General features: G+C 41.7%; 1 protein-coding gene across 1 annotated transcript in view; it reads left to right on the top strand.

Moving 5' to 3' along the window:
- The window catches only part of dym (dymeclin), a 51,871-nt gene that overhangs the window by 20,913 nt on the left and 17,197 nt on the right, over window positions 1–13,761 (top strand). The window contains exon 14 of the mRNA XM_070989790.1: window positions 3,937–4,036. Coding sequence (XP_070845891.1) covers window positions 3,937–4,036 — 100 coding nt within the window. The remainder of the gene's footprint in view (window positions 1–3,936; window positions 4,037–13,761) is intronic.

Below are 13,761 nucleotides of genomic sequence, written 5' to 3' on the forward strand. Positions count from 1 at the left end.
GATGCAAAATGCATTAAAAAACTGATTTTGGAAGTTTTCCAACAATGCTCTAATTTACCAAGGGATGATTAAATACAATATACACTAACTGGGATGGCAGATCTATTGTCCACTCCAACCAACTCTAAACTGTGCTTCCTCTCTGGCTGACGGTTGAAAGTGTGAGTTCCAGGGAGGGAAAGTGGGTGCTAAAACATGTAAATCAGATAATAAAGTAGAAAAGGGTGGCACACCATCAAAACAGTAAATGTGTGTCAGCCAGAAGCTTTCCTCATAGAATGAATTTGCATATAGTCTGCCCAGACTAGAGCGAGTACAGAGGAGATGGTGTCCTTTCTGATATTTTTGTGGTTTCATGTCCATGTTAATTTCACACTTAGCTGGTGTGTGTTTCAACTTCATCAGCTACTGTCTCAGGGCAGTCCTCGACACAGTCTTCATCTGTGTGAGGCAAGCGAAGACGCCAAAAGAGAGACAAGGGTGGAAATTCTAATTCACTCACAAGAACACTCAGTCATTTTAATGATTCATATTGAATCGGCACAAAACATTTATCGTTATAGTAACTTGGCAGTGGCCGCAGCGGAACAGACTAAGACATGAAATATTTAGAGAGTGGTGTGCCTGTGTAGAGGAGGAGAACATTATGTAACATGAAGGAACTGAGGGAAAGGGTTTTGGCCCACAAGCAGACGGAAGACTTGAGAGGACAAAGTCCAAAACACGCATGCACGCACACACACATCTTGTCATTCATGTGTGTCTACGGACAGGAAGGAATGTTTCCTTCCCTGAAGACGTGCACACATTCATGCTCACTCAAGGATCCTCTTATCTCCTGCCTGTGTCTCTCTCCATATCTGTGACTCTCTGGTGTTTTGAGTCAGAGAGGAACACTGTCTGTGAGTGTGTGCATGTCTGTCCTGTAGTGATGTAGAGCAACTGACTCCATGTCTGATGATAATGATAATGATGATGACTATGATGGCTGGGGCTGGGCTAAACTAGCTGGCTGGCTGGCTAGATAAAGGGAATTTCCTGCTAGGATTTTCCAAATGTCTGCCAGGCAGAGCTGAACTCTGCTCCTTAATTGACTCTTAGAGAGAATCACACTTGGTGCTGTTTATTTACAGGCAGCAGTGGGTTTGAAGTGAAGTGTCTCCACCACCACCACCACCACCACCACCACCACCCGCATCTTCCCTTATTTCCCATTCACCCTCTCTCTATCAATATTCCCTTTGTGCTGCATTGTTCTCCCTCACCTCTGTCCTCCATATCCTCTCTCAACATATCATTCATTCACTGATGACTCTAATGTATGCCGATACAGTTTAGTTCACAGCAGAGTTGGGACTCACAATACTATCATATCTTACCCACAATAACAATGTTATCACAATACAGCAACTCTGCGATACATTGCAAGACAATCGCCTGCGAAGCATCACTATGTCTTTGTAACTGAAGAGGAAATATTCATTACAATGTGGTGTCATTCTCACAGAAACAACTGAGATGAAACAATGTACAAAAAAGTGCGTAGAGTCGAAGCTTGGTTCCTCTTTAACACACGCACACCTAATGGAACTTGTTCATGTTGTAAGTCAAATCCATTTAGAGCGCCTGCATGTTTTAATAAAAATATCAATAACGTATTGAAAGAGGAAGTAACATGTTATATTCCCCTATCAATATTTTGTTCTGCCCGTAGTTCACAGCCTGGCTGCCACTAACAGTTATTTTCAATATCGATTAATCCACCAGTAACTCTCTCACTGAACCGATCAATTGTTTGAAGTAAAAAATGGCAGCAAAAAAAAAAAGAAAAAGGAAACATTAAATGTCCAGAGTCTGCTGTGATTGTTTCATCTGACCAACAGAAATATACAGAAGAAATTATTCACATTTGAGAGGCTGAAACCAGAGCACTGTAGCTTTAAAAATTTCTAGAATGTCTAATTAGAAGTCAAAATAGTGGCCTCCAATAATTTGATCATTTTAGCTCAACTTCACAGTTGACTTACATTTATATCCTCTTTTCAGTGCGGCATAAAATAAATGCCACATTCAATTTTGCATATCGAAGAGAAGATGTGGTAAAGACTGAAACAGGTTGTGTGTACCTGCTTTTGTGTGCCATAGCAACTGATAAACACAACAAAATACATGTGGAAATGATTAATCTTCAGAACAAAATACTGTTTGTGATGGTCAGCAGTAATGAAACGCCATGATGCATCAGAGTTACTGTTCCTCAATTAATTATGTAATCCTAATCCCCTCTTGAGCAGCAGTTTCACATGCAAACACTCACAAGCCTGAAAATGAATCTGTAACATGAAAGTTATCTCATACATACAAATGTCCAAACACAGAACTCAAAGAACAGCTCACAACCCTGCACTGAATCCTTTGAACCGGTCCAGACAGACCACCTTTACATCTTCAATGTGTTGGGGTGGACCACGTCTGTCGTTGCTTCAGCCTCATGACTGATTTTGGGATCAGGCCAGCAGTATGGAAATCCTTCTGTGTCACTGTTTCCTGTGCCGTGTCTGTCACTGCCTCGGCATAAACAAGGGATGTGACAGAGCAGCCGGTCACAGTGCTTCCTTGTGGGCAAACAACCCAGGTGGTCGGAGGGCTCTCATTTGAAATAGCAAAGCTGACTAGATAGTACAACAAGTTCTATTAAGTAGTCCTGGCTAATATGGCCTTTGACATTAGGCCTGTAGATAACAAGTAGACCTCCTCAGAGCTGCTCAGATACCTCCATTCAGCTATCATTTGGCCAATTAGCCCGGATAACGAATGCTGAGAGATTTTGTGTGTGTGTCTTATCCACTGCTGACAGACGGACAGGTGTAGCTCTGAGGGGCTTAACTGCGCTCTGTTCATGCATCTGACTTTCTTTAGCCCTTTGCTGTCTTTGAATTTAATTTATTCTACAGTTTCTTTCCTTGATTGGCACACAAATCAAATATTCAGCACCCTTGGGCGTTCAGAAAGACTATTAAAAAGTTCTAATTAAACAGAAGGTCACTAATAATTATAATAATAAACAGCGCAATGAATAAGAAATAAGACTCCGTAATTGATTAGGTAAGATGTAACACAGAGCTGAGGAGAAAAAGAAGAGTTAAAAACAACTCCAAGTGACAGCGAGCGTTTCTTTGCACGCTCGAAGCTGAAGAGCGGATCTTTTTAAAAAAAGTGTTTTCTTCCAAGTCTCTTGTGTGAGCACACACGTCAACACCGAACCATTAATAGCATGTGTGCGTGTGCGTGCATGTGTATTGACCCACCCTACTGCAACCCAAGGTCGCCCAAGCATACTCGAGGACTCCTGATGTATGTCTGTGTCCATCCATCACATGCAATCATACAGTCCCATCCAGACAACCGTACACACACACACACACACACACAGACACGTACAATAAGGGGAAGGCAAGTCATGTAACCAGCGGGTCGAGTGGCAGACCGTGACCTACAATGGCAATAAACACACTCCATAATGTACAAATACTGGAGGTTTTCGTAAAGCAACCGAGGCTGTGACCTGTTCATGGAAAAAAAAAAAGCAGGTTAGAGAAACGTAATCATGTTTAGTGTTTTGACACATCCTTTCTAAAACTTTCTCCTGCCAATTTCATGATTATTGTATTATTCCAAGACAAATTATTTTTCATTATTTTAAAGGCCTCATTTAGAAAGAAAAACAGGCCGGTCTCTCATAATAATCCATCTTAAATAAAGACCTCTCTTTTCTGTTAAGCGAAGTAAAATCCTCTATTTGAGTATTTACAGCACATTAACGCTGGTCAATATGTGCGGGAAGATGTGTGTGTATTTGGGTTCCCTGTAGAAGTGTATCACTCATCTGTCTTTGCTGCTCTCACTCCTTTTCCCCTCTCTGTGTTTCTCCTGCAGTTTATTTGCTTTGCTTTCCAAAAAGCACAACAAGGTTTTGGAGCAGGCAACACAGTCTCTGAGAGGCAGACAGGGAGACAACACAGCCCTGCCCGACTATGTGAGTAAATCACACTCTCCCTCTCTCGCTGTCTGCACACAGTTTATTAGGAGCTGCCAAATTATTTCTACTTGGATAAGGTACAGAAGTTGACAAAGACGTTTTGTGAGTGTGAGGTTACGGGAATTTGCACTTGAAGTACCACCCCGATCCAAAGGAGCTAGCACGCTGAGTAAAATGTAAATAAAAACAGAAAGCAATCATTTTGCAAACCAACTGTGTTTACTGACTGGTTTTACAAAGTGCTCCAGAGCCCATGCAGCAATCTTCTTTATACAATCATGTGTTCACAAAGTGGTGGACCTCGCTCCATCCTTGCTTGTGAGCGACTGGGCCTTTCCAGGATGCCCCTTTCATACCCAATCATGATACTATCACCTGTTACCAATCAACCTGTTTACCTGTGGAATGATCCAAACAGGTGTTTTTGGAGCATTTCACATCTTTCCCAGTCTTTAGCTGCTCCTGTCCCGACTTGTTTGAAACATGTTGCTGCATCAAATTCAGAATAAGCAGATATTTATAAAAAACAATGAAGCTGATGAGGTCAAACATTTAATATATTGTCTTTGTACTGTTTTCAATTGAGTATATTGATTATTGTAATCTGGGTCGTAGTATGGATTTTTGAAATTTGATCTTAAGACTGCCACTAAGAATTATCAGCAGTTTTTTTCCAGTAGTAATCATAGTCCCCAAATCTTGCCTTACCTGAAGTAGTTCAAGATTTTGGGAAATGCACTTGGATGAGAAGATCGATACCTCTCTCACAATTGTCCTTTAAATATGAAGCTGCAGCTGGTTACAGACTGGAAATGGGTAACAGCAAGCTTATGCATGGGACTACTTCCTGGCCCCCACCAAGAAATCACCTCGCTAATATCAACAATAAAACCACAAATTGCAGATTAAACAAACAAGATGTAACGTTTTAATTTGTTATATTTTGAGGGCTGGTAGGTGGATTTTGTCACCTTTTCGATCCAGGCTAGCTGTTTCCCCTTGTTTCCAGTCTTTATGCTAAGCTGTGCTAACCAGCTGCTGGCTGAAGCTTCTGATCTTCTCATCTAAAGTAACCATAACTATTTTACCCTGACATTTTATAACAGTTTGAAAACTCAGTGATCATCATACCTTTTCAATTTAAAGCTGCAAGATACTTTGTATTTTTATTGAATTCATCACTCAAGTGAATAATTTGTCATCTCAATTATAATCAATACATTTATAGTTCATCGGCCAATGTATTTATCAGCTGCTATCAGCGTTATTTGATATTGCTTTAATAAATAAGAAAAAATGTATCACCATATGCTGTCACACTTGATTTGATCTGCAGCGTAGCTTCTCCATCACACATTTTAAAATGTCTTTTGATGTCTCTCTTCATCTGCTGTAAAAGTCTGAGACAACTCCACGTTTTACTTTTCGCACCAGTTATGTCGACCAGTTTAAGCACTCACTGGGATTCATTTAAGGATGTGGTGCACAGTTTCACGCTGTTTCTGCCTTTTCAGCCGCCAGAAAGCATCACATTTAAGGCCGGTTGCTGCAGGCCCGCTGTCAAGTTGCTCTGTCTACTCCAATCCTTTGTCTTCCTCTCATTACTTTTGCAGCCCACGTCCCACACATTTAATTTGTTCTGAAATGGAGTCTCCACTTGTAGAATAACATCTGATGAAAGTGTTGAGCGTCTCAAAAATTGAATATTAAAATCATTCACAGTGGCACCAAAGTAATATTGAAAATTCTCTGAGACATCAGCGTTAATCTGAAATTGAAATCTAAACAGCACCATAGCAGTAACTAACTGGCGGAGCTTAGAATTAATCATGATTTTGTCCCGATGCAGTCAAGTTTCTATGGAGATTACTGGTAGCCATACCTGACCAATGAGTGCTGACTATTGACTGTATGATTGTCCGTATTTGTGTTGAGACACCTCTGCCTTCAGGTTTGTCTGTATGCTGTCTGCCTCAGTCTGGCTGTCTCATTAAATTTGCGTGATCCTAGATAAGTGTGTGTGTGCGTGCGTGAGTAAACATACTGTATTTGTGTGTGCGTGTGTTTGGGGGTTGGAGATGCATTCGGAGGTCCCCACAGATGCCCTTAGGTAATGGGGAAACGTGAGAGTATTTCAGTGGTCCTTCAAGCGTGTAGCGACTGTCTGATGAGGGCCCTTATAAGCAGACATCAATGCACACATATGAACACACACACACACACACACACACACACACATAAAAAACCTTTACTGTAAAACGCTGCTATCCGGCTTTGTTTTGATGCTTCCTTCCTTCAGGGCTCATTTTAATGCCCTGTTTTATTTACACATGTGCATAAATACCCACTATACATGACTGAAAATGGAAAGGCAAACATAGAGACATTACTTTGACATGATTAAGTCTTCTGTGTCAAACATAGAAGTCCAGCCAGCTGCTCTTCATAGAGAGCACACTCACACTGAATATAATAATAATGGCAACAAGACGAATTCACGCACACACACTGAGAGGTCAAAGTGTAAGGTCTACTACACAACAGCACTCGCTTTGGTGAAGTTTCAGTGTATTGCTCAAGGACACACGGCAGTTTTCCAGGATGATTATTTCATGGGAATTTTAAGAGTTGTTTGTTTTTTTCCTAGACTGCTGTCTGACACCCAGTCTGGGTCATAGTCTTTTAAGACAGAGCTGGTCAACATCTCAGATACTGCTCTTATCCTTGAGCTTAGACTATACTGACTCAATGTGACATTGGTTCTCATGTCCACAAGCGTTCTCGCGGCTGCTGAAGCCAACTTTATTGACATCTCTTGATTAAAAGGAACATGTTGTATTGTTTTGCTTCTGAGCATGTGCACACATACGCCCACTCGGAGATATGAACTGTGTTCTTGGACAGCAGTGTAGCTCCATGTGAGCTCAAACTACAATGCACCTACACCTACAATCTGATTTTCCCAAGTATTCGGTTGGTCTTAGTCAGAGCTGTTTTTGAGTGGTAAAGCCTGGAAGGTCCTTGTTCGGGAGGGTGGGCTTCCAGGGGCTTCCAGCTTGGCCTTGATTCTTGCTGTAAATCATTTGTTGTCTTTTGTTAATCATCACTGGTTGTGCTCAGCCTATGTGTAATCTCCTTCTGTTTTTTATTGTTAGCCATGCTAGTGGAGCGCAGTGTTGGTCTGTTGATTGGTCCACCACTTGAGAAATATCTCAACAGCTATTGGCTGGATTACCTTTTACTTTTGTACAGAAATTCATGCCGCTGAGAGAATGATTCCTACGACTCTGGAGATAATTTCTCCTCTAGTGTCGCCACAAGGTTGACCTTTGTGGTGAAAATTGAAATGTCTAGAGAGCTGTTGAATTGAAAGATTGCCATGAATCCTGGTACATATCAACTGTAATATTTGGTAAATATTTTACTCGGTCATTTAAGATCAAATACCTTCTAAACTAATGGCATTCCCATAAACTTCTGCTCTGCTGTTGAAGTGCTAGTGAGCAAATGTAAGAAGGCTAACATGCTAAATTAAGATGGAGAACCTCACAACATCACATTAGACTCACGTTGCTTGTTCAGATGCTAAAGCTAGCATTTAGTTCAAAGCGCTGCTGTCCTTAACTAAGAGTTGCCTCACAGAGCTGCTGGTTTAGCTGCAGTCTCTGAGTCCTGTTTGTTTTCTAATTGAAGTATGGCATCAACAGAGGGTTTCATATGTGGACCTGATCAAAGTCAGTTTAAACAGCGAATACAAAAATAAGCTTATTGAACTAAAGTTAATGGTTGCACATATTATCGAGAAGCTAAACATCAGCTGACCGGCCATGTATCTCCACTCTCTGGTGCAAGTATGAATCTTAAACTGAAATCTATCTTATTTAACCAGTTATAATAACCTCTGAAACAAGGAGCGCTGTCTCATCGACTCCTTTGTTTTCTCCATCTCTGATCCCCCTCTCCTCCTCCTCCAGTCGTAGTGTAATTGAAAACAGCCTGCTCTGGTGTTATTCACAACAAACCCTCGTCTTTACTTGGGAAGGCAGGAAGTTTAGGGAACTATAGGGAGAGATACAGAGGACGCGAGGAGTAGACAAGAACAATAGAAAGAGGAGAAACAAGCAGGAGGAGTGGAGAGGCGATGGGGAGCGGGGTTTGGAGAGAGGGTGGGTTTGTGATGGGCATCTGGAAACAATGTAATTTGGCTGAGTCTGGCTCTGGAGAGAGAACTAATGTTTGTTTAATGTGGGATTGTCCTGGACATGTAATTGCTCTCTTTACGAGGGAGAGACTGAGAGGAGGATATGAAAAACCATCGTCAAATGCTCTAAGCTGTGGGTTAAAGCTGGGCGCATTCTGCTTATGTGTTAATGTCTCCCTCTCTCCCTCTTGATGTCTGCCTCTTGGTCTCTGTCTCTGTCTCATATATATATATATATATATATATATATATATATATATATATATATATATATATATATATATATATATATATATATATATATATACACACATATACACACACCCCTCCCACCCCCCTCGCTCCTCTTATGTGTTTGTGCTGCTGCGTCTGGTTAGTGTCAGGGAAGAAAGAGTGAAGGGTTAGGGCCCCTTGAACCCCCAGGGGACAGCCAGAGGCTCCCAATCCAAGCAGGGCAGCTCTCAGGGGGTCCCACGGTTGCTCTCAGCAGCCTCTGCACATCTGATTGCAGATGTTTTTTCTTGCCCTTTGAGATATGTGCAGTGACATGCAGCATGTGCTTGTACACACAAACAAACATAAAAAGAAGGATGTATGTGCTGTGTTGCATTGCATTGCGTTGTGTTGCATTGCGTTGCATTGAGTGCCACTGTTTATGCTCCCAGCCAGTGGTAGTGGTAATGTTACTTCTGTGCCTCTTAGTCTGTTTACTGTTGTACATTTCTGGGAAGAGACTACAAGCACACACACACACACACACGGAGCCAGAAGCATGTTGGACCACCCTGTCTGTATGTTTATGTGCGCTGGTTGAGTCACAATCTGTGATCTCTTTTTAATAGCCAGAGTAGACACATGCATTAGCTTTGTAGCACCATTCCTCTTGTTTAGGGGAAAAAGCAGAGCCCCAGGATGTATCAACACATAATAAACATTATGCCTTCTGTTTATTATCAGGCCTTCCAGGAATTTGCCACTTTCTTATTAGGCTACAAAATTGTTTTGCAAAATCCTTCCTTTTCCTTTAATGCTACAATAACTCATGGATGACTAGAAATTGCATTTTTTCAAGTGTACGTAGATATGGATAATTTCAACCAGCAGCACTTTTGGAGTTTTTAATCAAGGGGCGTTCATGTTTGAGCTGAAAATGATTATTTAGTTTGAATTGGAACGCGTTGGACTTTTTTCTTGACTTTTAATTGCAAATATGCTCTACTAAGAAATTAATGCTGCCTTCAAGTTCCCATGTAGAGCTACATCAATAGATCATCTAAGCCGTTCTACAGTATCAGCAGCTTAATGTTTCCTAACAAGAATTTCCACCACAGTAATCAAACCAAACCAGGCTTGTGCTGATTGGTGATCAGATTGTATATCGATGATTGAAGGTGCTACGAAGGTAAACTCTCTGGAATCTGCGCCCTGCTGTGCTTGTAGAGATGTTTCTGGTGGAGTTTGCCTACTTGTTCTCCACAAGCCTCCACACCAGAACTTTGCTTTGCGTTCCACAGGAGTAGTTAATGTTATGGATATGATTGGATAGCGATGCTAAAGATAAGAATGTTAAACAGAACGTGATGCTGTGATATTTTTCATTTGTTCTGCGAGTACGTTTTATGACTTTTATTGAGCATCACTTGACAGCAACTGAACCTTAACCATAACAGAGTTTAGGGGCCCCGACCCCGTGGTATCCCTGAACTCTGAAATGTGGTGACGTTGGATGTCACGCATAGCTTGGATTACACCACAATATTGCACAGACACACAGGCTTTTAAAAGGTTAAATACAAGATGTTAACGTTTTTTTCTTTGACACTTAGTCCATGCTGGCATTTCACAGGCGTGTTGGGATGTTTCCCTCTGTCCCCTCCTATTCCCACCGCCCCCTAGCAGTCAGATTGGCAATCTTGAGTAGCCTTGATTGGATGATGTGAAAAAAGAAGCGCAACCCAACCCTATTTGAGATAATTCGGAAACAGTATCACTACTGCAGGTTTCTCCACCACAGAGCGGGATTGGGGTCGGGTCGGGCTGATATTTACACCTTACCACACATTACTTTTAAATATTTTATATAAATACACATGCAAAAAACACGCTATAATGTAGCTGAAGGAGTTCTAGCCAGTGACAAATATATTAATTAACACTTATATCAGCTTGTAACTGCATTAAAGTTTGGTCTAAACTATTTAAAGGGGGAGTGAAGTGTTGCCCTTGCTGGAAAATAACTTGAAATGTACATATGTATCTCAGATAAAGTGTCCACTCTCCTTTTCCATACCTTTCTGTCCTCTCCTGATCTTTCTCCCCTCTGCATATTTTATATGAAATTACATATGTGTATGCTCAGCATGGCCTCCACATGACTCCATCACAAATGGGAATCTCATGTATTTTCAACTTGTACCTCTCAGCAACATCGTGCGTAAGGGGAAGGATCATTGTCTCCCTTCATACATGGTTTACCTGAAAGTAGGAAGTGATTGATTCAAGTATGAATGTTACATTATCCTGTCACATTTCTCATAGTCGTTTGATGTAGAACCAATCGCCTCAGAAGACTGATTATCCCACCGCTTTCCCTGAAATCAGAGGTTACAGTGCACTCGCCCACAGAACCTCTTTTCATTTCATGTGAAAATACCCAGAGTGGAGAGACGTGGAGAGAAGTGAGGAAGGTGAAAGCCACCTATACATTTAACTTTCCTCAGTTTCATACCATATCAAACCTTTAATGTATTTGCCTACAGGTTTTGCTCATGGTCTGGAGTGTAGCAGTAGCAAATCAGGATGATTAACTAGCTTATTATATCAGGTGCTTCTGAATTGATCTTGCTTGGTGATGTAGTGAGAAGCAGCAGCCACTTGCCAGAAGGTAATAGTGTAGTAGTTAGGGAGGTTCCTGACAACTTGTTTCCCTGGCAATTAAATGGAGGTTTAAACTTACAACTGCTCTGTGTGTCCTGTAAGATCCCAGTGTCCCAGACAGATGGCAGACACTTCGGTCAAATATGACTTGTGTTTATGGACCCTATTTTCCCACGTTTTTGTGTGTGTGGCTAACGGTGACACCAGTTTTTTGAATTGGTCCAGTCCTGAACGAGAGCACCGCTGCCTGCAGCTGCAAAGCGGGCTGCAGTGTAATCCTTCCAGGCCTTTGCGCACCGTCAAAGTACATCCTCTAAAAGTCTTTGTTTTTGCCACTGACAGGCTGAGATTGTTATTATTAAGTGTCTGATAACATTATGGAAAGTATCCCTTTTTATTAAAGCGTAAGACCCTTTTTTATTTAACCAGAAACAGCCTCTACATGGTCTCACCAAAGCCACCACACTTCATTTACAGAAACAGTAATTTTCTCATCATAAAACACAAAATCAAAATAAAACTCACTGAAACCTTCTTGGCTCATATTTCCACTGCTGAACCCCACGGTTTAAACAAATTTTCCTGGTTAAGGGGGAATAATAATTACTGTGGTGCATTATGAACATTTAAATGTGTACATTAATAAAATAATAGCAATAATAAAGTTTAACTGACGAGTATTTCTGCAAGGGTAGCAAAGTTAAATCGATGAGTCAGCTAATCACACACATCTCTAGTAGCAGTCACCTGTTACTGTTACTCAAGCTTTCATCAAATAGGCGCACCTTTCTGTTTCTAAGGCTGCATTCACACAAAAATTAGCTGTGCGTGGAAAAAAATGACTTTGAAGGAACAGATTTAATGTAATAAAGCAGTGTTTCTGTCCAGCAGATCTCGGTCAGACATAGCTGTCTTGTTTTTTCATCCAGCGCTTGTAGAAGTTTTGTGGATGTGCACGCTGTTCTGCCTGTGCTCGCCAGTCAACTTCATGCGCGCACACATTCCTGGTAGATTATTTTGTAACTCCATATTCCTGTTTACCTCGCGATTGCCGCGATGAAAGCTAAAATGATTTCCAGAGTAGAAAAATGCTTCAATAATACAAACTCCTTGCAGGGTTTTTAGTGTGTGATAGGCCTTTCAACCCATGCGTCAAACTGGACTTCCAGAGTTACATTTCTTTGTCTCACTGTTACCTGAAGAAACACCCTTTGTAATCTTCTATCACAGGGTTGTTTTTGATCTGAATGCCCGCATAAGTAAGTGTTGCTAGTAACAAGCCTTAGTAAATGAGGTTTCATTGAGCCATAGTTTTCACTACATGAACCGAACTCAAGGTTTAAATAGGCAAGACTTCGGTGGTCTTTATAAAAGATTAACACTGAATAAAATGTTCTATAATGAGGTAGAGCTTTACAAAGTAAACTCCTTAGACTGATGCCACACTTTATGTAGTTCATTATGTCAAGTCTGTCTCCATGTGTTGCCGTCATTAAGGCAGTATCCTGCTGAGAGCTCACACTCGCTGACCCCCCTTTTTTAGTCTCTTCTCTCCTCACCTGCCTGGTACAGACGATGCTGGGCCTAGTTGTTAGTTTACTTGTTATCCTGTCTCTCTGTATATCTGTCAGCCTCTCATCGTCTCTCCCCATCTCTCCGACTCTTTCTGTGTTTATTCTCGGGCAGTAGGAGTGCCACCCCTGCAGGCAGCAGGTGCTCTGGGGTCCTAATGACTGTCTGCTTCCAAATGGTAATTAGGGCAGCCCCACTGTGCCCTGGTCTTTTCCTGATCGAGGGACAGCACAACAAAGCACAGCTAGCAGCAGGTCAATTAGCGCTGCCCACCTATCTGCCAGAGTGCTGTTGCAGCTGTTGGCATCATCTTTTTTATCATCACCGCTCGCGTCATCGCTGCTGTTTTGCCCCCCCGAGCCCCCCTGCTGTTAGCGCTAACCAAGTCTCAGAGAGGTAGCGTGCTTGTTTAAACACATAATGATGTGTCTGTCTGCAAATATGCCGGACTTCCCCTCCACACAGACAGTGATGCAGCGATTGTCCAACACAGTCTTTCCTAATCTGACTGGCAGACTTGATTGTCGGTCCTGTAGCAAACTCTCCAAGTCTTTTGCCTCATTTTGTGTGAGTGTGTGTGTGTGTGTGTGTGTGCGACAAAGGATGTTTTGTGAGGCTGTGGGGTAATAAGAGGCTGATCTGGGCACAATGCTCCACAAAATGGTGTGATTATGACATGGCCGTGGTACCATAATGCAGGTCAGACAATGACCTATTTAAAAAACTCCCAAAAGACACGGCAAGCTGCTGCTACTCAGCCAGTCTGACCCTCTCTGTCTGTCCACATGGAGTTTTTTTTTCTCCCCTTATTCTCATAATCAGACCTTCCCTCATTTCTTTTTGCCTATTCTGATATCGCATCAAGCTAAAATGCAAACATTCTGTTCCACTGAATGGCTTGAGTTCTGACATTGAGAAAAACAGATTTCAAGCTGTCTTTTAAGCCTGTCTTTCTGTTTGTCGCTCTGCATATCTGTCTGTGTTTATCTTCATGCCCTTGTCTTTGTCAGTGCTCTTTCTTAATATGTCTGGTTTGTCTGCCCTGCAACAGCCTGCAGTGAGCAGCGGGGCC

The sequence above is a fragment of the Chaetodon trifascialis genome, chromosome 20, assembly GCF_039877785.1.
Source record: "Chaetodon trifascialis isolate fChaTrf1 chromosome 20, fChaTrf1.hap1, whole genome shotgun sequence".
Lineage (NCBI taxonomy): Eukaryota > Metazoa > Chordata > Actinopteri > Chaetodontiformes > Chaetodontidae > Chaetodon > Chaetodon trifascialis.